Here is a 27,902-nt window from a genome sequence, read left to right as displayed (position 1 = left end):
TGTGTTGATAAATATCCTCTTTAGAAAGATTTTTATTAGAATCTTAACTGTCAAACACTTAAACTTCGGACTTAAATTAGCACAAGAATACTGTTCACACCTCCAGTTTGAAGATGCTGTGTGATCGATCTGGGTTACATGGTGAAAAATGTCAAAAAACGTAACTGAAAACTTGTTTGCCAAACTCTGAACTAAATGCACAGATATTCTGTTAAACCATGAGCAGAACCAAAGTTTTTTGTTTCTTTGTTTGTTTTTTTAAAAGCTTATGGTGGATCTGTTCAAATCAAAATTGAATCTTTATATTGTTCTCTTAAAGAAATATTTTTGAAAATGAACCTAAACCCAAGTGTGTTTTTTTCACATTGGGTCCTTTAGCAGTAGTGTTTCTGAGGTTGCCTAGTTGCACAAAGCTTTCCTAACTTAGTATTTTGCCTGCTCTGACTTTAAAATTCTACCATGCACCAGGAAGAATGTAGTAGTTAGCTTCCCTGTCACCTAAAATCTTTACAAAGATTCTCTCAGACCCAAGGCTGATTTCACAGATGTGCATTTTACAAGCATATGGGTGTGCTTAGAATATGTTTGCAAATGCATGCAAATTGACTGACAGAGCAAAGTTCATCCCCAAATTAAAACAAAACAAAAAAAAATTAAGGCGCTATTGTCAACATGAGGCTTCCTGTTCACTCATCATGTTATGTGCTGACCTTCTTCCAGGGACATGGCAGTTTTGTGGCAAGGCCAAGGCTGAATTGGACCCATTATCCAGATACTGCAGGATATGCATAATTACAAGCATAAAAAAAATTTGATTTCCGGAACATTTGTCCCACAGCCCAAGCAAAACACTAGTATTCGCTTGTCCTTCAAATGTCTTCCCTCACAACGTGGACTGAGGCCTTCCCGTTTTGTGTGGGGAAGCTAATTATTTGGGACCAGAGAAAGAGCCACTTGTTTGGGGGAGGACCAGAGATGCTGTCAGCCATTTAAGAGGGAGGCAGGGGTGACAGCTGAGAGACTTAATCCTGAAGAAGACTAGCCCATTGGTTAATTTCTGTTATGTTTTTCATTCTGGCTACTGGGGGGTGGGTGAGTGGTGGATGGGGGTGGGATGAGATCCCAGCCATTTGGTGAATACAGAGACCAGACGCCCTGCATTTGACATGCATATATATTTCTCTCCTCAACAGAGGAGGTCTTATTTTCTTTTAATACCTTTAATTACTCTTCTCTGCCTTTAAATTTAATTAATGACCTTTCTGGAATCCGTCTCAGACCATGATGCACTCAGGAATGAATTTAACAGAGCCCTTCTTCCTCGGGGGTCTGCCGCCTCTCTGCCCCTCTCCACTGAGCTCCACTCTGCTCCAATTGCCACCTCTCCTGCTGTTCCCAGAAGTGCATTTCTGCTCTTACTGTTCCCTCAGCCTTTAAAGCTCTTCCCCCACATTTTCACTCAGAGCTCTGCTCAGCATCACCTCCGTTCACCAACTCCCTGCTTTTTCTTTTTTTTAGATAGATAGATAAATATTTTTTTTTTAAAAGTATTTTGTTTTTATTTATTTATATATTTATTTATGGCTGTGTTGGGTCTTCGTTTCTGTGCGAGGGCTTTCTCTAGTTGTGGCAAGTGGGGGCCGCTCTTCATCGCGGTGCGCGGGCCTCTCACTATCGCGGCCTCTCTTGTTGCGGAGCACAGGCTCCAGACGCGCAGGCTCAGTAATTGTGGCTCACGGGCCTAGCTGCTCCGCGGCATGTGGGATCTTCCCAGACCAGGGCTCGAACCCGTGTCCCCTGCACTGGCAGGCAGACTCTCAACCACTGCGCCACCAGGGAAGCCCAGATAAATATTTTTTAAAAAATAAAATAAAAATGAACTTGCATCCTTTCTGGGTGGGAAGTGTCCCTTTCTGATGGAACAGGGAGTTTCTCTGTGTTCTGGGTGAGACTGGGTGCTCTGGGAGCAGTGCTTTGGGGGGTGCCTCCTCAGACAACGTTCAGGGCCCAGCTGCCCTTGGGGAGGGGGTAGCTGAGCTATCGAAACCCCCCCATTCACCCTGTTTTCAACTAGAGCTGTTCCAACCATGCTTGTTTCACATGTTGGACGTCTTAAATGATTTCGTTTGAAGAAAGAGATATTTGGGGTTTAAAAAAAAAGGGAGAGAGAGAGCTGGAAAGCCACTCATCTGAGGAAGAAGCACTAGGCTAGGAATCAGGAAGCCTGGTCTCTCTGCTTTTTCTGGCTTTATATGTCTTTACAGCCCATGTCTCTACCTGAAATTAGGTTATATGCTTATTTGTTTACTGTCTCTCTTCCCCACTAGAGGAAAGGGACTTTGTCTCTCTCACTTACTCTTTATCCCAGAATACGGTGCATGGACCTTAGTAGGTGCTCACTTTGATTTATTGGATTAATGAATGAAAAGGTGAAAGATGTACATGAAATCTAATGCAGAAACATTATTGTTTATGTGGGCAATGAGCGGCTAGGTAGAACTTGAAGGATGGCTTCCTCAGTGAAGTGAATTTTTTTTTTTTTTAATAAGCAAACTATACCAGCCTCTTCTCCATCATGCCTTTCTCTTATCAGCTGATTGTTATCATCAGTTTTTGATTTCCCACTGTTATGCACATAGTGCATGTATAAACATACCACATACATATACGTAGATACACACACATACACAGACATAACGTACACATGTAACATGTACTCATACACATAATATACATTTACATATACGCACATATAACATGTACACGTACATATATACACATACACGCATATAACATATACGCCTAACATAACATATACATATTTTATTAAAACTCCAGAATCCTCCTCTTCCAGAGAATATGCTAGCTCACCCAGGGAGCCGTGTGGCCTATCTCACCCTCACCCTCAGTGTGGGACACAAAACACAATAAGCTGCCCAAGCATGCATTAATTAACTCGTTCATTCATGCAAAGAATATTTAGGTGCTGGGAATGCAATTATGAAAAAGTTGGACACCGTCCCTGTTCTCCCCAAGCTGAGGTTAATCCAGCGGTCGGGCAATCTGTTACCCATGAAGCCTTCTGGGGTGAGCAGGCGCTCCTCTGAGCCAGTCCTGGGACAGCTGCTTTGTATTGCCAGCTATGAAATAGCGTGAAAGCCACAAATGAAGAGTCGAATTAGATCTATTTTGTATTCATGGATGGGCATGTTTACGGCATTGGAAAAATCACTTAGCCCTAGTGAGTAAACATCCAAGTATAAATAAAGGACATGACATCAAAATGTATATAAGTATTTGAAGTTTTAGTCTACCCAGGATTCCAAAGTATAAAAAGAGAGAACAGTATTTGCTGTATTAATTGTTTCAGCTGACAACTTGTAAGTTTATTATTTATTCAAGCAACGATGCTTTGAGCCCCCACTATTTACCAGTCACTGTTCAAGGCACTGGGGACACAGTGGGATATTCCTGCCTCATGGAGCATCCATTCTGCTGGGGATGCCACACCAGAAACACAATCAAGAAGTAGATACAATGTAAGTGTGTTAGATAATGTAAGTGGAAAGAAGAGAAAAATGAGGCAAAGAAAGGGAATAGGGTGAGGGAGAATATGAAATTTTACAGAAGGTCAGGGCGTGACTCTCTGAGCAGTAACTTTTGAGCGAAGACTTGAGGGAAGTGAGGAGTGAGCCTTGCAGAAATCAGGGAAGGAGCCTTCTAGGAGGAAGGAACAACAAGTGACGAGACTCTGGGGAGGCGGCCGTGTTCGTGGAATGTGATTGGAGTGGAGTGAACTAGGGAGAAGTTTGAGAAGAAGATGAGACAGAGAAGTTGAGGGGTCTCAGACCACGTAGGTCCTTGAGGGCACAATGAGGACATCTCACCTTTACTGTGGGTGAGATGGGAAGCTATGGGAGGGTGTTGAGCCAGAGGTGTGGTGTGATCCCACTAGGCTTGCACAGGTAATTCTGTTAAGACTGTGTGGCTGCTATGTTGCGAGCGGACTGAGAGGAGGAGGATAAATGGAGAAGCAGGAGACCAGGGGACAGCCACTGCGGTGATCCAGGAGAGGATGGTGTCTTGGACCAGGGTGGTAGCTTGAAGATGGTGGGAAGTGATTGGATTCCAGGTATACTTTGAAGGTAGGACTAACAGAAGCTGGGATGGACCAAATGTGAGAAGAATCAAGGTTTCATTCTGAACATCTGAAAGGGTGAAGGAGCTGATGTGGAAGGGATAATAGGAACTTAGTTTCTGACTTGTAAAGTTAGAGATCTACGTCAAGATTTCAAGTAGATTTGGACATAAGTTTATGTCTGGAAGTAATAACTACCGCTTAACCCTTTTTGAGTACTTCTTTTGTGCTAAGCATCTTTCCAAGTGCTCTGTCAGTACTAGCCTAATCTCTTTATGAGACGGGCACTGTTTTCAGCTCCATTTTACAGATGAAAACACAGAAGAACAGATGTATTAAGTAACTTGTCCCAGGCTCCAGGGCTGAATGTGAACCAGGCGGTCTGGATCCAGAGTCCTTGCGCACAACCTCATAGGAAAGGAGAGAAGGCAAATTTCTATCTTTTTTTCACTTTATTCCTTGCGGGGTGGGTGCGGCTCTGAAGCATCATGATGATAGCAACCTGCTGCTCGACGGCCAGGCTGTCGGAGGTCTGGTCCCTGGGAGAAGAGTCAGCTTCAGACCCAGTACTTTCTCTCACTGTTCAACTGATCTTGTGGCCTGAGGATATTCAATTCAGAACCTAAATAAAATGATTTATCGAAGATTTCTAAGCTGATAAATAAAGTGTATGAGACCAAATGAGAACAGTTTGTAGGATGTAGGGACTTTGCCTCTCCCAGCTGCATTATTCTTAGTTTCTCTTTCAAGGGAAACTTTGGAGTTTTATCTAACAAATGTAAAGAGCTAATGTGAAAATGCAAATAGTTAAAATAGCTTCCTTTCTTGAATAATTAGTCTTTTGATATGTGGTCTTAATAAGCTTTATTATCTACCAAACAAACACAAAGGAACATATTTAAAATGTGTATTAAATTAAAAGGACGACAGTACAACCCACCACCCAGTTTAATAAATAGAGCACTGTCATCACCCAGAAGCTGCGTATTTCCCTGCTGATCGTGACATCCTTTTTCCAGACATCCTCTTCTCTCCCTCCTCTGTCACCCCCTTCCTGGGTTTTATGATAACTGCTTTACTTCTTTTTTAAAAAATATTTATTTATTTATTTATTTGGTTGCACCTGGTCTTAGTTGCAGCAAGCAGGCTCCTTAGTTGTGGCATGCGAACTCTTAGTTGCAGCATGCATGTGGGATCTAGTTCCCTCACCAGGGATTGAACCGGGGCTCCCTGCATTGGGAGTGAGGAATCTTAACCACTGTGCCACCAGGGAAGTCCCTGCTTTAGTTTTCTTAACAGCTTTCCCACCTACATATGCATCGAGAATGACATAAGTGAATTTCCTCTGTTTTCGAACCTTATGTAAGTGGAGTAATACTGCATGTATTATTCTGTGGCTTGCTCCTTTTACACAACATTATTTGTGAGATTTTTCCATGTTATTACCTGTAGGTATAGTTCCTTTAGTGTTTATTGCAGTGTATTCCATCTTAGTAATATTCCACAATTCATTTACCCATTCTATGAGCGATGGATATTAGAGTTATTTCTACTTTTCCGCAATTAAGAACGTGCTTCTATGAGCATACTTTTTGTCTTTTCTATGAGCATTCCTATCCTGGTGAACAAGTGCAAGTGATTCTCTTGTATAAAAAAGTCGGAGGGGAATTGCTGTGCTGCAGGGTGTGTTTATTTTCCACTTTCTCGGATAACTTTACCACCAACCCTCTTGCTACAGTGGTTCCAGTTTACTCTTCTACCAGCCACATATGAAAGATGCTGCGGCTCCACTTCCCCGCCTACACTGAGATAGTCATGTTTCACTATTTTTGTCACAGGGAGGCAGGGAGAGAGGGAAGGGGGAAGAGTAATGGTATCTCATGTGGTTTTAATCTGCATTTCCTAGATTACTAATGAGGTTGAGTTTCTTTTTTTTCCTTTTCTTTACTATTTTTTTTCCATTTAGATTTTTTCTTTCATAAAATACCTAGTGGAGTATTTTTTTGTTGAGGGTATTTCCCTTTTTCTTGCTGATTTCTAGGAGTTCCTTGTGGGTATGATGTGCGGCAGATATTATCTCCTACCCTGTGGGTGGTCTTTTGACTCTTTGTGGTGCCTTTTAGTGAAAGTTTCTCAATTTTAATTATATGAAATTTGTTTATTTTTCTTGTATGCTTGGTACTTTCTTTGTCTTGGTAAAGGAAATCTTTCCCTACCCCAAAGTCATGACCATATTAAGCTATATGCCTTCTAAAATGCATCTTATGTAGCCTTTCACACTTTGACATTCAATCCACTTAGAACTGATTTTTCTGTATGGTGTGAAGTAGGAGTCTAATTTCATTTTTTTCCATATAGTAGTATTTTCCCAATATTATTTCTGTTGTTTTATTTATTTTAATATATATTTACGAATATATTTATATTATTAAACATTTGATTTCATTCATATCTAAATAGTGTATTCTGCTTAATATGAGGAAAAAACCATGCTAGGATTTTGATTGAGAGGCAAAACTCTATAATCCAATTAAGGGAGAATTAACATCTTTACCTCATTAATTCTTTCAGTTCCTAAATATAGTATATCTCTCCATCTAATAAGGTCTTCCCTATGGTCTGTTAATACACTTTACAAGTATCTCCTCTGGGGCCTTGCCTATCTTTTGTTAAATTTATTACTATATATGCTTCATATTTTTTGTTGCTGTTATAGATGCTCTCTTGTTTTCTTGCTGGTTAAAGACTTTTAAAACTTTTAATACTTTTGCTTTGCAAAAGACCCTGTTAAGAAAATAAGGAGACACTCATGTATGCTGGTGGGAATGTAAAATGGTACAACAACTTTGGAAAACAGTTTGGTAGGTTCTTATAAAACTAAACATGCAATTGCCATATAACTCAGCAGTTGTACTCTTGGGCATTTATCCCAGTGAAATGGAAACTTATGTTCATACAAAAACTTGTACATGAATGTTCATAGCACCTTTGTTTATAATAGCCAAGAACTGGAAACAGCCCAGATGTCCTTTAGCAGGTGAATGGTGAAACTAACTGTAGTACATCCATACTATGGAATACTGCTCAGCAGTATAAAGGAATGAAGTGTTGATATGTTCAGCAACATCAGTGAATGTCAAAGGCATTATGCTGCATGATAAAAGCCAATTGTAAAAGGTTACATACTGCATGATTCCATTTATAAAGCATTCTTGAAATAACAAAATTATAGAAATGAAAAACAAATTAGTGGTTGCTAGGGGTTTAGGAACAGGGCATGAGGGGAAGAGGTGGGACTGAATATAAAAGGGCAACAGGCAGGATCCTTGTGGTGGTGGAACTGTTGTGTATCTTGACTGTAGTGTGGATACACAAACCTACACGTTGATAACATTACATAGAAATAAATACAACACAGACACGTACCACATGTAAAACTGGGGAATAGGAATAAGATTGGTAATCTTATTTTCTCTTTGCTAGCTTTTAAGATCTTCTCTATGTCTTTGGTCTTGGTGTCGAAAACTCAGCGTCTGTGCACCAGTGCCGAATCGAATTTCGGAAACAGAGTTTTGGGTGAAGTAGAAAAGAATAGCTTTATTGCTTTTCCAGGCAAAGGGGGACACAGTGGACTCGTGCCCCTCAAAAAATGTGTGTCCCAACCTGGGGGGATTTGGTGAAGACTTACAGCAATGATTCAAGGGCAGGGTTGCTGATAAGGATCAGGGTGTGCGCAGGGCCTGCACTCCTTTAATCTGGTCTCAGGTGGTCTCTTGAAGAGTTTCTCTGGTTCCTTTAATCAGAAATGAAGAATGCTAAGTCTTCCATTTGTTGGGGGTTTTAGTTCTGTAAAGAGCTCAAAGATATTTTTATGTGTATCCCTGCCCCAAGGCTGCACTACTGTTTCTAGACTGTTCCTCCCTTGTCTCTGCAACCCCTCCCTTCCCTGATTAGCAACCATGCGAATCTGCCCTGCGGAACTCAGGGAAGGTCATGGAGGCTGGAATCTATTCCCTACAAACAAGAAATGGGGAACATAGAAAAGCTTCTGTGCCCAGGAGCCCCATAGGGTCCTGCTTGGTTTCAGTCTTATCTAGTTTTGATATCTACTTATGGAGTTATTTTTGGTTACCCTCCTTGAGATACTTTGGGATTTTTAATCTGACAAATAAAATCTTTCATAAATTCTGGGAAATTCTCAGCCAGCATTTTTTCAAATATTGCCTTCATTCTCTCTCTCTTCTCTTTAGGAACTCAGATTAGATATCTATGGGACCTTCTCACTCTATCCTCCATGCGTTTTACTCTCTTTCCACTATCAAAGTGGAAATACTTCGACCAGGTTCTCAGACTGGAAGTTCTTCTGACCACACAAGTAGTTTTAGCTGCAAACCCCTATATGGGACAGCTTGTGGTTATAAAATCTCAGATTTTTTTTTTCCCCCCTCTACCTTGCATCCTTAGCATGGGGTTACTAGTGGGGGTTATTCCTAATTTACCCTTTAACTGAGCCCTTTGAGAATTCTAGCTTTAGGCACCAGATCTGCTGTTAGATTTTCCATCTTGGGTGAGTCCTAGGTTTTTTCCCCTTTGCCTTGTCAGAGAGGAAGAAATTTTCCTCTACCCTTCTAGGTTCTTCAGATTGGTCTAACAATTAAATTAACATGAGACAGATTAACAGGAGAAAATCAAACAAAACTTTAATGACACGTATACATGGGAGAGACCCAGAAAAACTGAGTAACTTGTCTTAATGGCTGAAGCCCTTACCTTATATACCATCCTTAGCTAAAGACGAAAGAGGATGTTGAGGGTGGTGAGAGTCTTTGGTGGGAGGTGACCAGGAAAAGCAGAGTAAACAAGGCTGATTATGATGCAGATTTAAGTCCAAGCCTTCTCCACTGATAAGAGTTTCTGGAGATTTGGTCTTCCTCCTCTTGGTATGAGGTACGGCATGAGGGACAAACCCTTACAAATAAGATTTCCCTTACAAATGGAAATTTTTTTTACAAAAGGGTAACTCTTACTTGGTTTTCAGAGTACTTCTCATGTCTGCTGTTTCGTAGAAAATGACCAGTTTAAGACAGTTAATATGCCACAGAGACATATTTTAGGGTGGCAAATTCTGTTCCCCTACACCTTCTTCACAAGAGACTGAAAAAATTCAAACTTAGGAGTCTCCCTGGTTTGTACAAAATCCTCAGGGTATAAAAATCAGGTTGTGTGCTCTGCTTACCATTTCTGGGTTCCAGCTTTCACTCGACCTCTGGTAACTCTTTACTTTCTTGCTTACCCTATAATGTATTGTAAATATTGTTGTTACATTTTACCTAATATTTTACTTTTATTTCCATAATCGTTAAGTGTCTAATCCATGAAACTGTAGGAAATGGCAATCCTGTGATAAACTTTTACAAGTTCAGCTTTGCTTTTTAAAAAAAATTATTATTATTATTATTATTATAATTATTATTGGCTGTGCCATGCAACTTGCACAATCTTAGTTCCCCGACTAGGGATCAAAGCCAGGCCCCAGTAGTGAAAGCGCTGAGTCCTAACCACTGGACTGCCAGGGAATTCCCTTTGCTTTTGTTTTTTTCTTGGTTGTTTCTTCTTTTTATTTTCAGTGTTTTGATTTTTTTTCCTATGTTTGTGTGGGAGTTTTATTTTAACAGTCTGTATTTAATATAGAATGTCTGTGTATAGACTGTTATGGACATAACCAACAAATCCTTACTGAGTGCCTACTTTACACCAGGCACTATTCTAGAAATGGGGATTTGGGGGGAGGAACAATAATTTTTCCTCTACCCTTCTAGGTTCTTAGCTGAGAAACCCCTGTGATAAAAAATTAACAAGAGAAAAACAAACAAGCTTTTTTTTTTTTTAACGTCTTTATTGGAGTATAATTGCTTTTCCATGGTGTGTTAGTTTCTGCTGTATAACAAAGTGAATCAGCTATACATATACATATATCCCCATATCTCCTCCCTCTTGCATCTCCCTCCCATCCTCCATATCCCACCCCTCTAGATGGTCACAAAGCTCCGAGCTGATCTCCCTGTGCTATGCGGCTGCTTCCCACTAGCTATCTGTTTTACATTTGGTAGTGTATATATGTCCATGACACTCTCTCACTTTGTCCCAGCTTACCCTTCCTGCTCCTTGTGGCCTCAAGTCCATTCTCTACGTCTGCGTCTTTATTCCTGTCCTGCCCCTATGTTCCTCAGAACCTTTTTTTTTTTTTTAGATTCCATATATATGTGTTAGCATACAGTATTTGTTTTTCTCTGTCTGACTTACTTCACTCTGTATGACAGACTCTAGGTCCATCCACCTCACTACAAATAACTCAATTTTGTTTCTTTTTATGGCTGAGTAATATTCCATTGTATATATGTGCCACATCTTTATCCATTCATCTGTCAGTGGACACTTAGGTTGCTTCCATGTCCTGGCTTTGTAAATAGTGCTGCAATGAACATTGTGGTATATGACTCTTTTTGAATTATGGTCTTCTCAGGGTATATGCCCAGTAGTGTGATTGCTGGGTCGTATGGTAGTTCTATTTTTAGTTTTTTAAGGAGCCTCCATACTGTTCTCCATAGTGGTTGTATCAATTTACATTCCCACCAACAGGGCAAGAGGGTTCCCTTTTCTCTACACCCTCACCAGCATTTATTGTTTGTAGATTTTTTGATGATGGCCATTTTGACTGGTATGAGATGATACCTCACTGTAGTTTTGATTTGCATTTCTCTAATGATGAGTGATGTTGAGCATCCTTTCATGTGTTTGTTGGCAATCTGTATATCTTCTTTGGAGAAATGTCTATTTAGCTCTTCTGCCCACTTTTGGATTGGGTTGTTTCTTTGATATTGAGCTGCATGAGCTGCTTGTAAATTTTGGAGATTAATCCTTTGTCAGTTGCTTCAGCTGCGAATATTTTCTCCCATTCTGAGGGTTGTCTTTTCGTCTTGTTTATGTTTTCCTTTGCTGTGCAAAAGCTTTTAAGTTTCATAGGTCCCATTTGTTTATTTTTGTTTTTATTTCCATTTCTCTAGGAGGTGGGTCAAAAAGGATCTTGCTGTGATTTATATCATAGAGTGTTCTGCCTCTGTTTTCCTCTAGGAGTTTTATAGTGTTAGGCCTTACATGTAGGTCTTTAATCCATTTTGAGTTTATTTTTGTATGTGGTGTTAGGGAGTGTTCTAATTTCCTTCTTTTACATGTAGCTGTCCAGTTTTCCCAACATCACTTATTGAAGAGACTGTCTTTTCTCCATTGTATATTCTTGCCTCCTTTATCAAAAATAAGGTGACCGTATGTGTGTGGGTTTCTCTCTGGGCTTTCTATCCTGTTCCATTGATCTATATTTCTGTTTTTGTGCCAGTACTATACTGTCTTGATTACTATAGCTTTGTAGTATAGTCTGAAGTCTGGGAGCCTGTTTCCTCCAGCTCCGTTTTTCTTTCTCAAGATAGCTTTGGCTATTTGGGGTCTTTTGTGTTTCCATACAAATTGTGAAATTTTTTGTTCTAGTTCTGTTAAAAATGCCATTGGTAGTTTGATAGGCATTGCATTGAATCTGTAGATTGCTTTGGGTAGTAGACTCAGACTCATTTTCACAATGTTGATTCTTCCTCCAAGAACATGGTATATCTGTCCATCTGTTTGTATCATCTTTAATTTCTTTCATCAGTGTCTTATAGTTTTCTGCATACAGGTCTTTTGTCTCCCGAGGTAGGTTTATTCCTAGGTATTTTATTCTTTTTGTTGCAGTGATAAATGGGAGTGTTTCCTTAATTTCTCTTTCAGATTTTTCATCATTAGTGTATAGGAATGCACGAGATTTCTGTGCATTAATTTTGTATCCTGCTACTTTACCAAATTCATTGATTAGCTCTAGTAATTTTCTGGTAGCATCTTTAGGATTCTCTATGTATAGTATCACGTCATCTGCAAAACAGTGACACTTTACTTCTTGTTTTCTGATTTGGATTCCTTTTATTTTTTTTTCTTCTCTGATTGCTATGGCTAAAACTTCCAAAACTATGTTGAATAATAGTGGTGAGAGTGCACAGCCTTGTCTTGTTCCTGGTCTTAGAGGAAATGGTTTCAGTTTTTCACCATTGAAAATGATGTTGGCTGTGGGTTTGTCATATATGGCTTTTATTATGTTGAGGTAAGTTCCCTCTATGCCTACTTTCTGGAGGGTTTTTATCATAAATGGATGTTGAATTTTGTCAAAAGCTTTTTCTGCATCTATTGAGAGGATCATATGGTTTGTCTCCTTCAATTTGTTAATATGGTTTACCACATTGATTGATTTGCATATATTGAAGAATCGTTGCATTCCTGGGATAAACCCCACTTGATCATGGTGTATGATCCTTTTAATGTGCTGTTGGATTCTGTTTGCTAGTATTTTGTTGAGGATTTTTGCATCTATGTTCATCAGTGATATTGGCCAGTAGTTTTCTTTCTTTGTGACATCTTTGTCTGGTTTTGGTATCAGCGTGATGTTGGCCTCGTAGAATGAGTTTGGGAGTGTTCCTCCCTCTGCTATATTTTGGAAGAGTTTGAGAAGGATAGGTGTTAGCTCTTCTCTAAATGTTTGATAGAATTCGTCTGTGAAGCCATCTGGTCCTGGGCTTTTGTGTGTTGGAAGATTTTTAATCACAGTCTCAATTTTAGTGCTGTGATTGGTCTGTTTATATTTTCTATTTCTTCCTGGTTCAGTCTTGGAAGGTTGTGCTTTTCTAAGAATTTGTCCATTTCTTCCAGGTTGTCCATTTTATTGGCATAGAGTTGCTTGTAGTGTAGTCCCTCATGATTCTTTGTATTTCTGCAGTGTCAGTTGTTACTTCTCCTTTTTCATTTCTAATTCTACTGATTTGAATCATCTCTCTTTTTTTCTTGATGAGTCTGGCTAATGGTTTATCAATTTTGTTTATCTTTGCAAAGAACCAGCTTTTAGTTTTATTGATATTTGCTACTGTTTCCTTCATTTCTTTCTGATCTGATCTTTATGATTTCTTTCCTTCTGCTAACTTTGGGGTTTTTTTGTTCTTCTTTCTCTAATTGCTTTAAGTGTAAGGTTAGGTTGTTTATTTGAGATGTTTCTTGTTTCTTGAGGTAGGATTATATTGCTGTAAACTTCCCTCTTAGAACTGCTTTTGCTGTATCCCATAGGTTTTGGGTCATCATGTTTTCATTGTCATTTGTTTCTAGGTATTTTTTGATTTCCTCTTTGATTTCTTCAGTGATCTCTTGGTTATTTAGTAGTGTATTGTTTAGCCTCCATGTGTCTGTATTTTTTACAGATTTTTTCCTGTAATTGATATCTAGTCTCGTAGTGTTGTGGTTGGAAAAGATACTTGATATGATTTCAGTTTTCTTAAGTTTACCAAGGCTTGATTTGTGACGCAAGATATGATCTATCCTGGAGAATGTTCCATGAGCACTTGAGGAGAAAGTGTATTCTGTTGATTTTGAATGGAATGTCCTGTTAATATCCATTAAGTCCATCTTGTTTAATGTATCATTTAAAGCTTGTGTTTCCTTATTTATTTTCATTTTGGATGATCTGTCCATTGGTGAAAGTGGGGTGTTAAAGTCCCCTAGTATGATTGTGTTACTGTCGATTTCCCTTTTTATGGCTGTGAGTATTTGCCTTATGTATTGAGGTGCTCCTATGTTGGGTGCATAAATATTTACAATTGTTATATGTTCTTCTTGGATTGATCCCTTGATCATTATGTAGTGTCCTTCTTTGTCTCTTGTAATAGTCTTTAGTTTAAAGTTTATTTTGTCTGATATGAGAATTGCTACTCCAGCTTTCTTTTGATTTCCATTTGCATGGAATAACTTTTTGCATCCCCTCACTTTCAGTCTGTATGTGTCCCTAGGTCTGAAGTGGGTCTCTTGTAGACAGCATATGTATGGGTCTTGTTTTTATATCCATTCAGCCAGTCTATGTCTTTTGGTTGGAGCATTTAATCCATTTACATTTAAGGTAGTTATCGATACGTTTGTTCCTATTACCATTTTCGTAATTGTTTTGGGTTTGTTATTGTAGGTCTTTTCCTTCTCTTGTGTTTCCTGCCTAGAGAAGTTCCTTTAGCATTTGTTGTAAAGCTGGCTTGGTGGTGCTGAATTCTCTTAGCTTTTGCTTGTCTGTAAAGGTTTTAATTTCTCCATTGAATCTGAATGAGATCTTTGCTGGGTAGAGTAATCTTGGTTGTAGGTTTTTCCCTTTTATCACTTTAAATTTGTCCTGCCACTCCCTTCTGGCTTGCAGAGTTTCTGCTGAAAGATCAGCTGTTATCCTTATGGGGATTCCCTTGTGTGTTGTTTATTGTTTTTCTCTTGCTGCTTTTAATATTTTTTCTTTGTATTTTAATTTTTGATAGTTTGATTAATATGTGTCTTGGCGTGTTTCTCCTTGGATTTATCCTGTTTGGGACTCTTTGTGCTTCCTGGACTTGATTGACTATTTATTTTCCCATATTAGGGAAGTTTTCAACTATAATCTCTTCAAATATTTTCTCAGTCCCTTTCTTTTTCTCTTCTTCTTCTGGGACCACTATAATTCAAATGTTGGTGCATTTAATGTTGTCCCAGAGGTCTCTGAGACTGTCCTCAATTCTTTTCATTGTTTTTTTCCTTATTCTGCTCTGCGGTAGTTATTTCCACTATTATATCTTCCACGTCACTTATCTGTTATTCCCCTATTGATTCCTTCTAGCGAATTTTTAATTTCCTTTATTGTGTTGTTCATCATTGTTTGTTTCCTCTTTAGTTCTTCTAGGTCCTTGTTAAATATTTCTTGTATTTTCTCCATTCTATTTCCAAGATTTTGGATCATTTTTACTATCATTACTCTGAATTCTGTTTCAGGTAGACTGCCTATTTCCTCTTCATTTGTTAGGTCTGGTGGGTTTTTACCTTGCTCTTTCCTCTGCTTTGTGTTTCTCTGTCTTCTCATTTTGCTTAACTTACTGTGTTTGGGGTCTCCTTTTCGCATGCTGCAGGTTCGTAGTTCCCATTGTTTTTGGTGTCTGCCCCCAGTGGGTGAGGTTGGTTCAGTGGGTTGTGTAGGCTTCCTGGAGAAGGGGCCTGGTGCCTGTGTTCTGGTGGATGAGGCTGGATCTTGTCTTTTTGGTGGGCAGGACCGCATCCGGTGGTGTGTTTTGGGGTGTCTGTGACCTTCTTATGATATTAGGCAGCCTCTCTGCTAATGGGTGTGTTTGTGTTCCTGTCTTGCTAGTTGTTTGGCATAGGGTGTCCAGCACTGTAGCTTGCTGGTCATTGAATGGAGCTGGGTCTGAGCGTTGAGATGGAGATCTCTGGGAGAGCTTTCACCGTTTGATATTACGTGGAGCCGGGAGGTCTCTGGTGGACCAGTGTCCTGAACTCGGCTCTCCCACCTCAGCGGCACAGGCCTGACACCCAGCCGGAGCACCAAGACCCTGTCCGCCACACGGCTGCCTGCAGTCCCAAGTCCCTGGGACGTAGCTCTGGGCGGCTCCCCAGAAGTTTAATAAACATGTATACTCCTATGTACATGGGAGGTACCCAGAAAAAATGAATAACTCCCTGAAATGGCCCAAGCCACCACCTTAAATACTAGCTAAAGACAAAAGAGGATGTTGGGGGAGGGAATAGGCCAGTTTGGGGAAGTTACCAGGTTACCCTGGTAAACAAGGGTAAGGTTGTTATGCAGATTTAAGTCCAGGCCTTCTCTGCTGATAAAGGGTCTCTAGAGATTTGGACCTCCTCCTATTCCTGGTACAGAGAGGGAGACACCTTTACAAATGGAGATTTCCCTTATAAATGTAAATGTCCCTTACAATAGGGTAACTTTCACTGAGTTTTCAGAGCTTCTCTGTCATCAGCTGTTTCTAAAAAATAATGAGCCTAAAATAATCCTTATGCCAAAAAGGCATATTTTGGGGTAGCAAATCCTGCTGGACTTCAGGCTAGAAGAGTGAACAATAATGAACCAAAATCCTTGCCCCCAAGGAGCTTGAATTCTAGTGGGGAAGACATTGGATATATAGGATGTTAGAGATAACGTTAAGGAGAAATAAAGCAGAGAAGGGGACTTGCATCTTTGGAGAGAATAGCTCAGGAGTACCTCACTGAGAAGGTGACATTTTTAAGGAAAATGGGGTGTGAGCCATAAGCATTCCAGATAGAGGAAAGATCTTTATGTTTTATAAATGCCTAAGAAAATAGAATGAAAATTCTCCATAGTTTCATATTTACACCATGTCGCAGATATTGCTATTTATTTATTCATTTTCCTCTTAAATCTCAGTATCTCTTCCTGTTTCTGAACCCAACACCATAATTTCGATTCTCCAGCCAGGAGGCCTGACTGACTCTGTGTTTTTGGACAAGCTACTTAACCTCTTTGAGTCTGTTACCCCCTGTGTAAAGGAAGACCACTGTCTAACTCTCAGGATCCATGGGCAAAATGAGATAACATTTGTAAAAAGTGTCTGACATTTCATGGGTACTCAATAATTGCTAGTTTCTTTCTTTTTTTTTAATTCTTCCTTCCCTGTCCACACTCTTTTCAGCACTTGTTTTCAGTACTTGTCAGTAAATTTGCAATAAGATTCTTATGCAACACGGTGGAGAAACCATGTGATAGGCAATTAACCAAAGACAAATTAGGAACATTAGGAAACTTGATTTTAAAAAAAGAAACTTTCCGAAGTGGTTTTTGCTAAATTTGGTGCTCAAGGTTACAGAGATAAAGCCGAGCCTTGTGCACTTCCCCCTTAAAGATATTTTTCATTGTATGCCAGGTCAGCAGTCCTAGTAGATCTCAATTTGTATATGTAACAGTCTACAGATTCTCCAGTTACAGTCAAACTCAAGGCAAGCAGAGACATATCACATTCATATGCAAATACATCTATATTCACATTCTTATCCCCTAGTCCAATCTAGCTCTAATTTTGCAGTGCAAATTGGTGAGTTTTCTTGCGAGTGTTGGTGTGCCACTAAAAATGGAGGAAATGTAAGGGTAAGGGTGAAACTGCATGTAGTTTAGGTCTGAATGAAGCCGAAATCTGGGTTTAGAAATAAAAGTAGAGCCTAGGGACTTCGCAGGTGGCACAGTGGTTAAGAATCTGCCTGCCAATGCGGGGGACACAGGTCTGAGCCCTGGTCTGGGGAGATCCCACATGGTGCGGAGCAACTAAGCCTGTGTGCCACGACTACTGAGCCTGTGCGCCTAGAGTCCGTGCTCTGCAAGAAGAGAAGCCACCACAATGAGAAGCCTGCGCACTGCAACGAAGAGTAGCCCCCGTTCGCCGCAGCTAGAGAAAGCCCGTGGGCAGCAACAAAGACCCAACGCAGCCAAAAAAAAAAAAAAAAAAAAAAAAAGTAGAGCCTAAAATCACTCATGTTCTTTGGTGAGCTTATCTTTGATTTGAGGGTCATTAGACCTTAATTGTAGTACCGGTTTTGATACTGACTCACTGTGGGGTCTCAGTCAGTTAGTTTTCCCTGTCTATATCATGAATGACACTTCCTTGCCTTGTACGGCTGTTGAGATTTCATAGTGCTTGTGTTGTTTTAGTGCTTGTCTGACTTTCATAACATCAAAGTCAGACAAACACTAAAGATAAAGTACAGCTATTTATACTGTATGTTTTTGGTTTTCCGTCTGTCCCCAGCCATATCATTGACCATGCCCTGCTGGACGTGCCCTTCCTTCAACTCCCTGAGGAGATGCACTCTGCCCTCCGAGAGCAGCTGGACCACACATTCTGAAGACACCAGTAGTCCTAGTTGTGGCCCCTCGTACACAGACCTGCAGCTCATCAGTGCTGAGGAGCAGAGTGGCCTGGCTTCCAGGGCCGACTCGACTGGTAAGATGGAGCCCCAAGCCAGAGGGCTCTGCAGATCACTTTTGGTGACCTGTTGCCACTCATCAAATCTCTGCAGCCAGCTTTGTTTGCAGAATGAGTTCAGGCATAGTCATCCAGTCAAAAAGCTAGAATCCTGAGTGGTTCAAAATTGCATTGGGAAAAAACATTCACACAGATTGGCTGGTTGGTTGGCAGGTTATCCATACTGGGAAACCATTTGACAGTATATCTTAAGGGGTTGTTTTCTGACTGTTCTGTACAAGTACGGTTCCCTGTCAGTTTATTTTCTCCTTGGTTAACCGAACTATGTGTAATATGCACAAGGCTGAATCTTTCATCCTACCACCCACGCACCTTCCCTGTTCAGCAAGAGGGAGGTTAGATTTAAGCAGAGAAAAAGTAAATGTTATGTGAAGTGGAATGAGAATCAGGATGCAGCCGCTGTGTCCAGAGTACAGATCATTTTGCAGTTCTGTTTTTTCTGTTGTGCCTGGATTGAGCTATGCACCAGTCTATAACATCCCATGTTTTCATTTATTACATTACCGGTAGGTGTAGGGTGGAATGCTGGCTAGCTTTGCAGGTAGAATATGGGCCTGTCAGCAAGCACTGTATTATGGGTTGGGTTTAGGGCAGCATTGGAAAGATGTTGTGTGTGGTTAGTGTTTTGGTTGTTTGGCCCAAGGGATTGCTTTCCTCTGAAAGTGATAGAGTTACTGATGGTTTCTCTGTGGATGAATTTACCCAGTGTGTCCAACAATATTTGTTTTTCCTTCTCAAAGGTGTGCTTTAGGAATTTGTCTCTGGATCATTTTTCAAATTTGGGTAACATTTGTCTTCATGGTGTGTGCTACTGGGAGGTTCTACAAGTAGAAAGAGTGATCCCTCTTGCAGACTAAAGGGTTCAGACAGGATTTGGTTTGGTATTTGATAGTATTGCAAGGAATCCTAGTTTATGATGGTCTCTCTCTCTCTCTTCACAAGCCACAGTTCTTTATTGCATTTTGTTTGCACCGACACACTCAATTCTGGTTGATGCTCTGTGACGGATGATCTTGATCAGCGGCTGAAATATGCCCCCACAACCCCCTCTCCACCCTGGGGAGCATTTCATGGATGGGAGCATCTTGTGGATGGGAAGTCACAAGCTGAGGTGGTGAGGAAGAGAGGCGGTGCTTGCCTCCCGTGTGCGTCTCCTTGCTCTCAACCTCTTTGCCAAGCCTTCCCGTGGAGGAGGCTAAGAGCACACAGACGCTGGAGTCAGACTGCTCAGGTTCAGATCCTCCTTCTGCCATTGTGACCTTGGGCAAGATTCTTAGTATCTTTACGACTCAGCTTCCCCATCTGAAAAATGGCCGTAATAATAGTACTTACCTCAGCCAAATTATTACTCACTCCAAGTGAGACAGTTTATGTACAACAACTTAACATAATGCTTGACACAGAATGAATGATCGTCAAGGATGTGATTTCTTCTCTCTCCTGCCCCAGGGTTCTTATTGCTTTAGAGAAGTAGAGGTGGGCTCCTCACTGCAGGAAAAGTCAAGATCTCTAGGCTCAGGCTGTTTTTTTTGGTGGCCTCTTTACTTAGGTGAAAATTGCTTTAATTCCTAGAGGTTCAAATGATGAACATCGGAGTCCTAGCCTGAACTGGACATTGTTAATCTGTCCCCAAAGCTTATAATTATGTTTAGTATCTCCCTTTTCGTTGAGAAAGCCTCCTCCCCTGTGTTGTTTTGGTCAGGGTCCTAGCAGGAAGCAGATGGTGCCCTCAGAGGGGTTTATCTGAAGAGAGTTTAATGAAAGAACTGCTTACAGAGGCAACAAGACCTAGATTCATGGAAGAGGGGCTGCCCCACAGGTGCTATGGCTATAGAAAGAACAACACCGCTGCCAGAGACTTGGCAAAGTGAGGAGAGAGGGGGGAATAAATACCCAGATCTTGTGTTGGTCCTCCCATCAGCAGATCTTGTCGGAAACCAAAGGGCATGGAGCCCTGGTGAGGCAGCCCACAGCAGTCAGCCACCAGGCCACAGAGCAGGTGGAGAGAGGTGGGGAATGGCTTTGGAGTGAGGGGTGGTGGTGAAGCAAATGGAGAATAGCCAACACACTTTGGTCCCTACCAGGAACTAAATGTCCTGCAGGCTGGGGTCACTCCAGAGACACAAATGCAAAACCAGGACTAGAGAATGATGAGTGATGCTCTCGGTTTCCTCCTTCAGCAGGAGGCGGTTTCTGCAGCTACAGGGAGGCTAGAGGTATGACCTTTTAGCAACCGTCCTCTTTTGCAGAAGTAGTAATAATCATAGCCAGGACTTTCTAAGTGTGTGCTGTGTGTCCGATGTGGATTACCCCTGCCTTTACAAGAATCCTGCTGGCAGGCATCATTCTCATATCCTAGTTGACCCTGAGTCTGTAGAAGGTTAAGAGACTTGTCTAAGAGAACACTGCTAAGGAATGGACAAATCTGTGTCTCAAAGTTCCAAAGCCTTTTCCAGTGGCTCCCAAACCTGGCAGTGCCACAGAGTCATCATGTTATTGATTTGCTGTTACCTTCCAGACCTTCTGTACAGATAGGTATAGAGGAGATATATATATATGTATGTATATATATATGTGTATGTATATGTATGTATGTGTATATATATATATATATATATATATACCAGAGCTTGAGGAAAAAGCTCCTGTTTCCTTAACAGATATGAGTTCTTACAGATAACTGCACTGTGCCCACTGTATTGTGTTACATAAACAAGTTTCTGGACACTGCATTTTGAAAAGAAATATCCTAATTCTTTAGTCTTCAGGCAAGGACCCAGATGGGCCCAGGTGCTAGCAGTGCCCCCATCTGCTTATGATGGAGAGGTCTTCCTTTGCGTCTCACCTCCAGTCACTCTCCAGGACCAGAGGTGGGAACCGGTGTGCCTCCAGGGCCCTGGAAGATGAGAGGCAGTGAGGTGAGTAGCTCAGAGGGCAGTTCCCCAGGCCATGTGGACAGTGTCTGGATGCAGCCTTCGCTGTGGGAACCCCATGAGGTTCTTCCCGAACATCCTGACCGGTGCCAACAGGGTGGAGTTCTGGCTTTGAAAAGCCTTTAACTCATCCTGACTCCCAGGATAGAAGGAAGATAAGGAAAAACAAGGTTTAGGAGGACGACCAAGTATTTCTAAGCCTGTGGCACTTACCCATCTACCCCAGCAATGGGGAATTTACAGATGCTTTCAGTTGAGCTATTGAGAGCCTCAAAGAAATCGATAGACATGGGAAAGACCCCCCCCCCCCCGCCACAGCCAGGTGACTACCCATCCTCTGCCCGGCACCAGGCCTGTGGCACTGGCCAGCCTCTGGGAGAGCCCTATTTTGAGGCTGGATGTTTCAGTCAGGGTAAACTGAATCCCTCTGAGGCCGAGGAGCAGATTCTCATCCACCTCTGTCTCCTCTCCCTGGAGCTTCTCTTCCTCATCTGTGAAATGGGGCTGGGCATCCCTGCACAGGCAGGGCGACAGGGTGTGTGCAGAGGTGCTTCGTACAGTGCGAAGTGCCCTAGGAGTAAAAAAAAAATCCTAATTGAATAGCCCTGTGCCTTACTTCCCTTTAGCATGGGAAATGAGGGTAATTATTGCCTACTCCTTTATTGCCCCAAAGAGGACTGTAAACCATATGCGTTGTGGGATGGGATCCGAGAGGGGCTTCGTGATCCTCAGCAGTGAGCCGGGGTAAGTGGAGAGGCGCTCCGGGGTTTCAGGATGATGGGTTCCTGTGCTGAGGGCTTGGGGGTCCTTGGGAGGACCTTCCTTGGGGAGACTTCTGTCATTTATCTGCCCACTCTCGACCCCCATGTCCTTTAGCATTGCGGAGGGAAGAAGAGGGTGAAGAGAAGTTGCCCCACCGGCCCGGGGATTTCCCTGGGGATGCGGCTGGGGCAGATGCTCCGTGATTCATCTCCTATGTGGAGCGGGATTATGGTGGCCCAGGCCCGGCCTGTTTCCCTGGCTCTGTTGCTCTGTACCGGGCCGCAGCAAGCCATACCTCCTCCCTGTCCTCCGCGGCAGGAGTCCTGCAGGAAGTTGGCATCCCCACAGGGCAATCCCGATTCCCAGCATAATTGTGGAGGGAAAGACTCTGTGATCAGCCTACACTTTCTTCTCGTTTTCTCACTAAGGGGATAATTAGGAGGAAGGCAAACAAATCCCAAATCCCCTCACCTTGGTTAAATCACGGGGTGTGGGCAGAGCTGGAGAGCAGTGTAGATGTTTGCTCTGGGGTTCAGCTTTCCAGTGCAAATGGCAAAAGTGGGAATAGGCAAGATCCCTAATAGCACCCCCTGTCTCCCCAGGGTCCCCTTTCCCTAGATGACAGGCACACCCTGTCATCTTCACCAGTCAGAGTAGCTCTGTAATGCCCCTAGTTTTACCTGAGTTGATAAATGGTAAGAGGGTCGAAGGAATAAAAATAAGCCTTCTGCCTTGGAAATCCATTGCAATCAAGAGAAGAGAAAACACAGAAATGTTTGCAGTAGCACAAGCTGCTGTTAAGTAGTGGGCCTCCATTTTGGTTTTCTTTTATGCACGAGAAAGGTGTTGGTTTAAGTGTGGGATGAGAATGCTCAGGTGTGTATGCAAACTGAGAAATGTGATGCTGGGTGAAGCACATAGCAGGTGTTTAATAATTGTCTGTTGAGTGGATCCTTGCGTGAAAGGAGTGGGATTCCAGGTGGTGAGAGTCATCCGCATCCCAGACATCTGTATCCCATTTGGGTTTAAGAGTCCAGCATTTCTCCCAAGTGTGTCCCATGCAGCCGCCTAAGAAAAGCCAGGATGCTGGGGCCAACGAGTTAGGTCATGACCTGCCACCTTTGTATTTTTTAAAAAATATTTATTTATTTATTTATTTTTGGCTGCATCAGGTCTTAGTTGCGGCGCACGGGATCTTTCGTTGCTGTGTGCGGGCTCTTTGTTGTGGCGTGCGGGCTTCTCTCTAGTTGTGGCACGAGGCCTCCAGAGCACGTGGGCTCTGTAGTTGCCGTGCATGGACTCTGTAGTTTGCGGCATGCGGGCTCTGTAGTTTGCGGCATACGGGCTCTCTAGTTGCGGCACGTGGGCTCAGTAGTTGCGGGGCGCAGGCTTAGTTGCCCCGCAGCATGTGGGATCTTAGTTCCCCGACCAGGGATCGAACCCACGTCCCCTGCATTGGAAGGTGGATTCATAACCACTGGACCACCAGGGAAGTCCCCCTGCCACCTTTGCTGGAGATTCGTAGCATGTATTAGCTTATTAAAGATTTTGAGAAGTCCTGAAATGATATGGTATTTATGTATGTATCTATGTATATAATTTATATTTATATGTGTGTGTGTATATATATATATACACACACACATATATATTTATATACATCTACAAATAATTTTAGTCTTTCATTAACCCATAGTGCCTATCTGGTTACCTGGTCATATCTCAAGGTACAGAAACCCAAACATACATAAATTAGCAAATTTGAGTTGGAAGTGCATGCCATTGCTAAAGTGTTGGGAAACCAGAGAAACCAGAAAGAAATATTTTGACAAACTTTCCTGGATTTACAAAGGTAGCTCTACTTTGTCTTATGCTCTGCTATACCTCTTGGCCTTTTTTAAAAATTCTAATTTGATAGACTCAGGACTACATTTTGCCAAATGTTCTTTGTATTTAAACCCTCGTGAGCTTTAAAACAAATGTAGACCAGATGTTCTTGATTTATTTGCATTTAACTGATCACAATGGAATTCTGCCAGAGCAGTAGGAGATCCCCAGGGGTTTTGGACTCGTCTTTTTCTTTGTTTTTTTCCCCTCAGAAACAAGTGTTTGTGATGGGTAGAAACCTATGGACTCGGGAGTTCAATTTTTGTGACAAGCACTTTTTAGATGCCTAGAAAGTTTCTGTTGTCATGATTGGTTAAGGATAGAATGAGAGCATCACCGGGGCTGTGTGCCTCTTTATAAGACGTAACACGTTTCCCTGTTGCCTGTTTTGTCGTAATCCTGCTGCAGCTGGTAGGACACTAGACCAGGGGCCCAGATTCCTAGTAAACAGTAATTATCATTGTGCATGATGGGGCTACAGGGGATTCTTGTTATTCTTAAGGCACATTTGTATTTTATGATTTTTTTTTCACCTTGAATACATTTTGCTTGGAAAACAAAATGAGTTAACTTATTTTAAAAATTCTTTTGCCTAGCTATGAATTTCAGTGATAATTTGTATCCCTCCTAATAGTGTCCTCCTCAAAATCGAAGAACAGTAGAACATATTTTTAAAACAAATTACATCTTTTTTTCTTTCATTAACAAATAGAAGTTTGGCCCCATTTCTGTTCTTAGGATGCCCCAGGATCCTTGATATTCTTGTTCCCATTAAGTTGTACATTTTGGATTTAAATCAGCATTTTAAAACTCTAATGATTGCTTTCTTTGAAAATTTCTTTTCAAAGAGGTTCAAAAGTTTCTCAGAAACACAGATTTTTATTGAGTAAAACTAGTATTTTACCAGTCATTGCAAATACAGAAAAGAGTAAAGTGTATGACATCTGTCTATGAAGAACGGATAATCTACAAAATTTTGCTGTTAAAAGGATCATTATATATAACTTAAAAAATAGTTTTTAGCTATGGAACATCTACTGTATGCTAGGAATGTGTTACACACATGCACGCACACATTTAATCTTCATAATCTTAAAAGTAGATATTACTACCCCATTTTATAGAAGCAGAAACACAGCTAAGGAGATTAAATGATTTGACCAAAGTCACACAACTGTAAAGGGTAGTGTTGGGATTCAATCCAAGTCTCTCTCCTCAGTTTCCCTGCCTGGTGCCTGGTAATGAGAGGCTGGTGTTTGTGAATGCAGTGAGTTGTGGGCAGCAGTTATAGAGAGCCTTCTGGGGGCCCAGCGCTGCTTCCTCTGCATCCCGGGAGCTATGTACAAACCTCCCTCATGAGTTTATCTCATTGGGTGGCAGTGACTTGTTCAGGAGTCCGCACTAGACTGAGGCCTTCTTGGAAGCAGGAACCACATCATATTCATTTTATATTCCCAGAACACTGCCTGGCACGTTGAACTTACGCAGTGGATATTTGTGGAATAAATTAACTATTCTGATATAGGGCTAGAAGACCCTTGCTCCCAATCCTGTTCTCCAGTTACCTAGGCTTAAGTGTATTTGCTAATTGAAATGTAACTTCATGACAGGGAAGAATTAAAAGAGAACAGATAGGTGCAGCCAGTGTGGAAATATGACTTTTTTCGTGTGTTTTCACATGTTAGCCATTTATCCAGTCGTGTCCATTCATTTTGTTTTCCTGTTCTTATTTGGGTTTTACTATAGTCTTTTAAATTTTCTAAAAAAAAATTGATGTATGTGTGTGGGTGCAGTGGGGGGTTCTCTCTCTGTCTGGGTATCTCAGAATTTCACTTACCCTATATATTCTTTGACCAAAGCAGCCATATTTTCCTTTCCTATTTATTTAGCTCAGAGAGTGCAAAGAAGGTGATTTGGGGAAAGCTTTTCTGTGATATTGAAATAGGTCCTTGTGATTATTGAACCATCTATGTAGAGCAAAATCTGAGAAAGAGTGGTAGAGTTTAAGATGCTGTGCTCCATACAGATTATCTAAACTAGATATTTTAGAACTACTTCATAAAAAACCTGTGACCTCCAACCAGAGATTTTGCAAGTCCCTTTTAGAATTGCTAATGCACTAGTCCTAAAGAGGAGGTGGCAACTGTAGTGCCTTTTATTGATTACTTTCTGTGGTGTTCTTTGTAGTGTTATGATCTTCCTTTTATAGATGACAACACCAATGCCCAGAGCCACACATTAGTTAAGGGACAGAATTAGGATTGATGTCCAGGCTTGTTGATGCTGTGCAGCTCTGCCCGTCCTGTGGCTGAGCTCTCTGCAAGGACCACTTCACTGCACCCAGTCCTACAGGGCGGAGTTTAAGAGGATGTAGAGAACGGACATGTGGACACAGGGTGGGAAGGGGAGGGAGGGACATAGGCTTGACATAAATACATTACCATGTGTAAAATAGATAGCTAGTGGGAACATGATGTATAGCACAGGGAGCTCAGCTCAGTGCTCTGTGATGACCTTGGGGGGTGGGAGGGAGGTATAAGAGGGAGGGGATATAGGTATACATATAGCTGATTCACTTCATTGTATAGCAGAAACTAACACAACATTGTAAAGCAATTTTACTCCGATAAAAAAGAAAAAGGGGCTGTGTTCTTTCATTGCCAAACAGATGATCACAACTAGATATTTGGAACCACTTAGACTTCAGAGGGTCCATGAACTTGGATGATAGGTCATCACTGTCTCTCACCTCTAGGGAGGTTAGTGAAATGAGCATTTCTTTCAATTATGGGTGTAGGCAGCAAACCACAGTAGTAGTTGCAGTATCTCCACTTAATCATCAACAGAAATCACAGATGTTTCCATAGCACGTTATCATTCTGAATGGTAGTTATTGGTTGCGTTAATGGTTGTACTGATGGTAGTATTAATATTCTGCTGTAATTCAGGTAACATACATGGTGGCCTGGAGTAAGGGACTGGACTAGGTTAAAGGAAACTGAACAAATTTAAAAGACATTTAGCATTTAGAATGGACAGAATCCACATCACATGTTTCCCTGTTATGCTTCAACATGTTCCATCTCTGTGCCTCTACTCTTTTTTTTTTTAAATTAATTAATTTAATTTATTTATTTTTGGCTGCATTGGGTCTTCAACACTAGCAAGTGCCACTTGCTATGGAAACTGGATTTTGGATCTGACACTCCATTTAAAGCCTACTTCCCACAGTTACCGTAAGGAGAAAGCAGTTGTTTATGCTTAATAAACCTCTCACTCAGCCTTTTCACCTGCTTATCTATGGGATGGCTTGCTTGTTCACGAAGGGGCTGGTTTATCCTGCTGGACTCATTGGCTTACATGCCAATTCAAAAGTAAATATGATAGTTCACAAAAGAAGAAATGCAAAGACGTAATATGAAAAGATGATAATCCCCATAATCAGTTGTACAGATAAACAATGATGTTTATCGGCTTGGTAAAGTTTAAATGATTGGAAGTATCTAGTGTTGAGCGTGGAGAGCTGGGAATTTGCGTGCAAGGATCACAGAAGGACCCTTCTGGAGGGCATTCTAGCTATTGGTGTCAATTTCAATGTCACTCTTTAACAGTTAGTTTATTCCAATTAAATAATTTGACATGTGCCTGTGTGTGCATAGCAGCACTGTTTATATTAGCAAAGCAAACAAACAAAACCCAAATGTCAAATAAAGTGAAATGCTATGCAGCCATGGAAGGTGTCCCAATTATATTAATTGAAAAAGGTGCGTTACAGAATAGAATGTATAATCATTTTGCTATATTGGCCTATATAGAGTTTTGCCATATTAGTGTGTGTGTGTGTATTTCTGAGTATATAGAAAAAAGTTTGATAAGCTGTATCCCAAACTGCTAATATTGGTTATCTTGGGGTAGTGGACTTTTCATTCCTTACTACATTTATTTCTATAGGATCTGAATTATTATAATAACCAAAGTAGCTCTAAAAATCAGAAAAAAAAGAACGAAAATACTTCCACTTAGAAAATTAAATATGTTACTAGAGCATTTTAAAATTTCTTCTGTGCCATATATGTATCTGTTTGGGGGCTGGCCTGTTTGTTTGGGGGTTGAGTGCTGGCCTGTTTGCTTTGTGGGGGAGGCCATTGTTTCAAACATTGCTGTCATATACTTGTGATTTTTCACTGGCATGATGCCAGTTGCTTACTCGTTGCAGGAAGTAGATATAGAGTGATGAAAAGCCCTGAT

The 27,902-nt window shown here is 41.2% G+C and overlaps 1 protein-coding gene across 3 annotated transcripts in view; it reads left to right on the top strand.

Annotated features, from left to right (window-relative positions):
• The window catches only part of STON2 (stonin 2), a 140,616-nt gene that overhangs the window by 41,725 nt on the left and 70,989 nt on the right, over nt 1–27,902 (top strand). For all 3 annotated transcript variants that reach the window (XM_061181147.1, XM_061181144.1, XM_061181146.1), the window contains exon 4: nt 17,836–18,030. In XM_061181147.1, coding sequence (XP_061037130.1) covers nt 17,836–18,030 — 195 coding nt within the window. The remainder of the gene's footprint in view (nt 1–17,835; nt 18,031–27,902) is intronic.

Source organism: Eubalaena glacialis, chromosome 2 (genome assembly GCF_028564815.1).
Source record: "Eubalaena glacialis isolate mEubGla1 chromosome 2, mEubGla1.1.hap2.+ XY, whole genome shotgun sequence".
In the NCBI taxonomy this organism is placed as follows: Eukaryota; Metazoa; Chordata; class Mammalia; order Artiodactyla; family Balaenidae; genus Eubalaena; species Eubalaena glacialis.
Note: the sequence above shows the minus strand (reverse complement) of the source record. Positions and strands in the feature narration are given on the sequence as shown.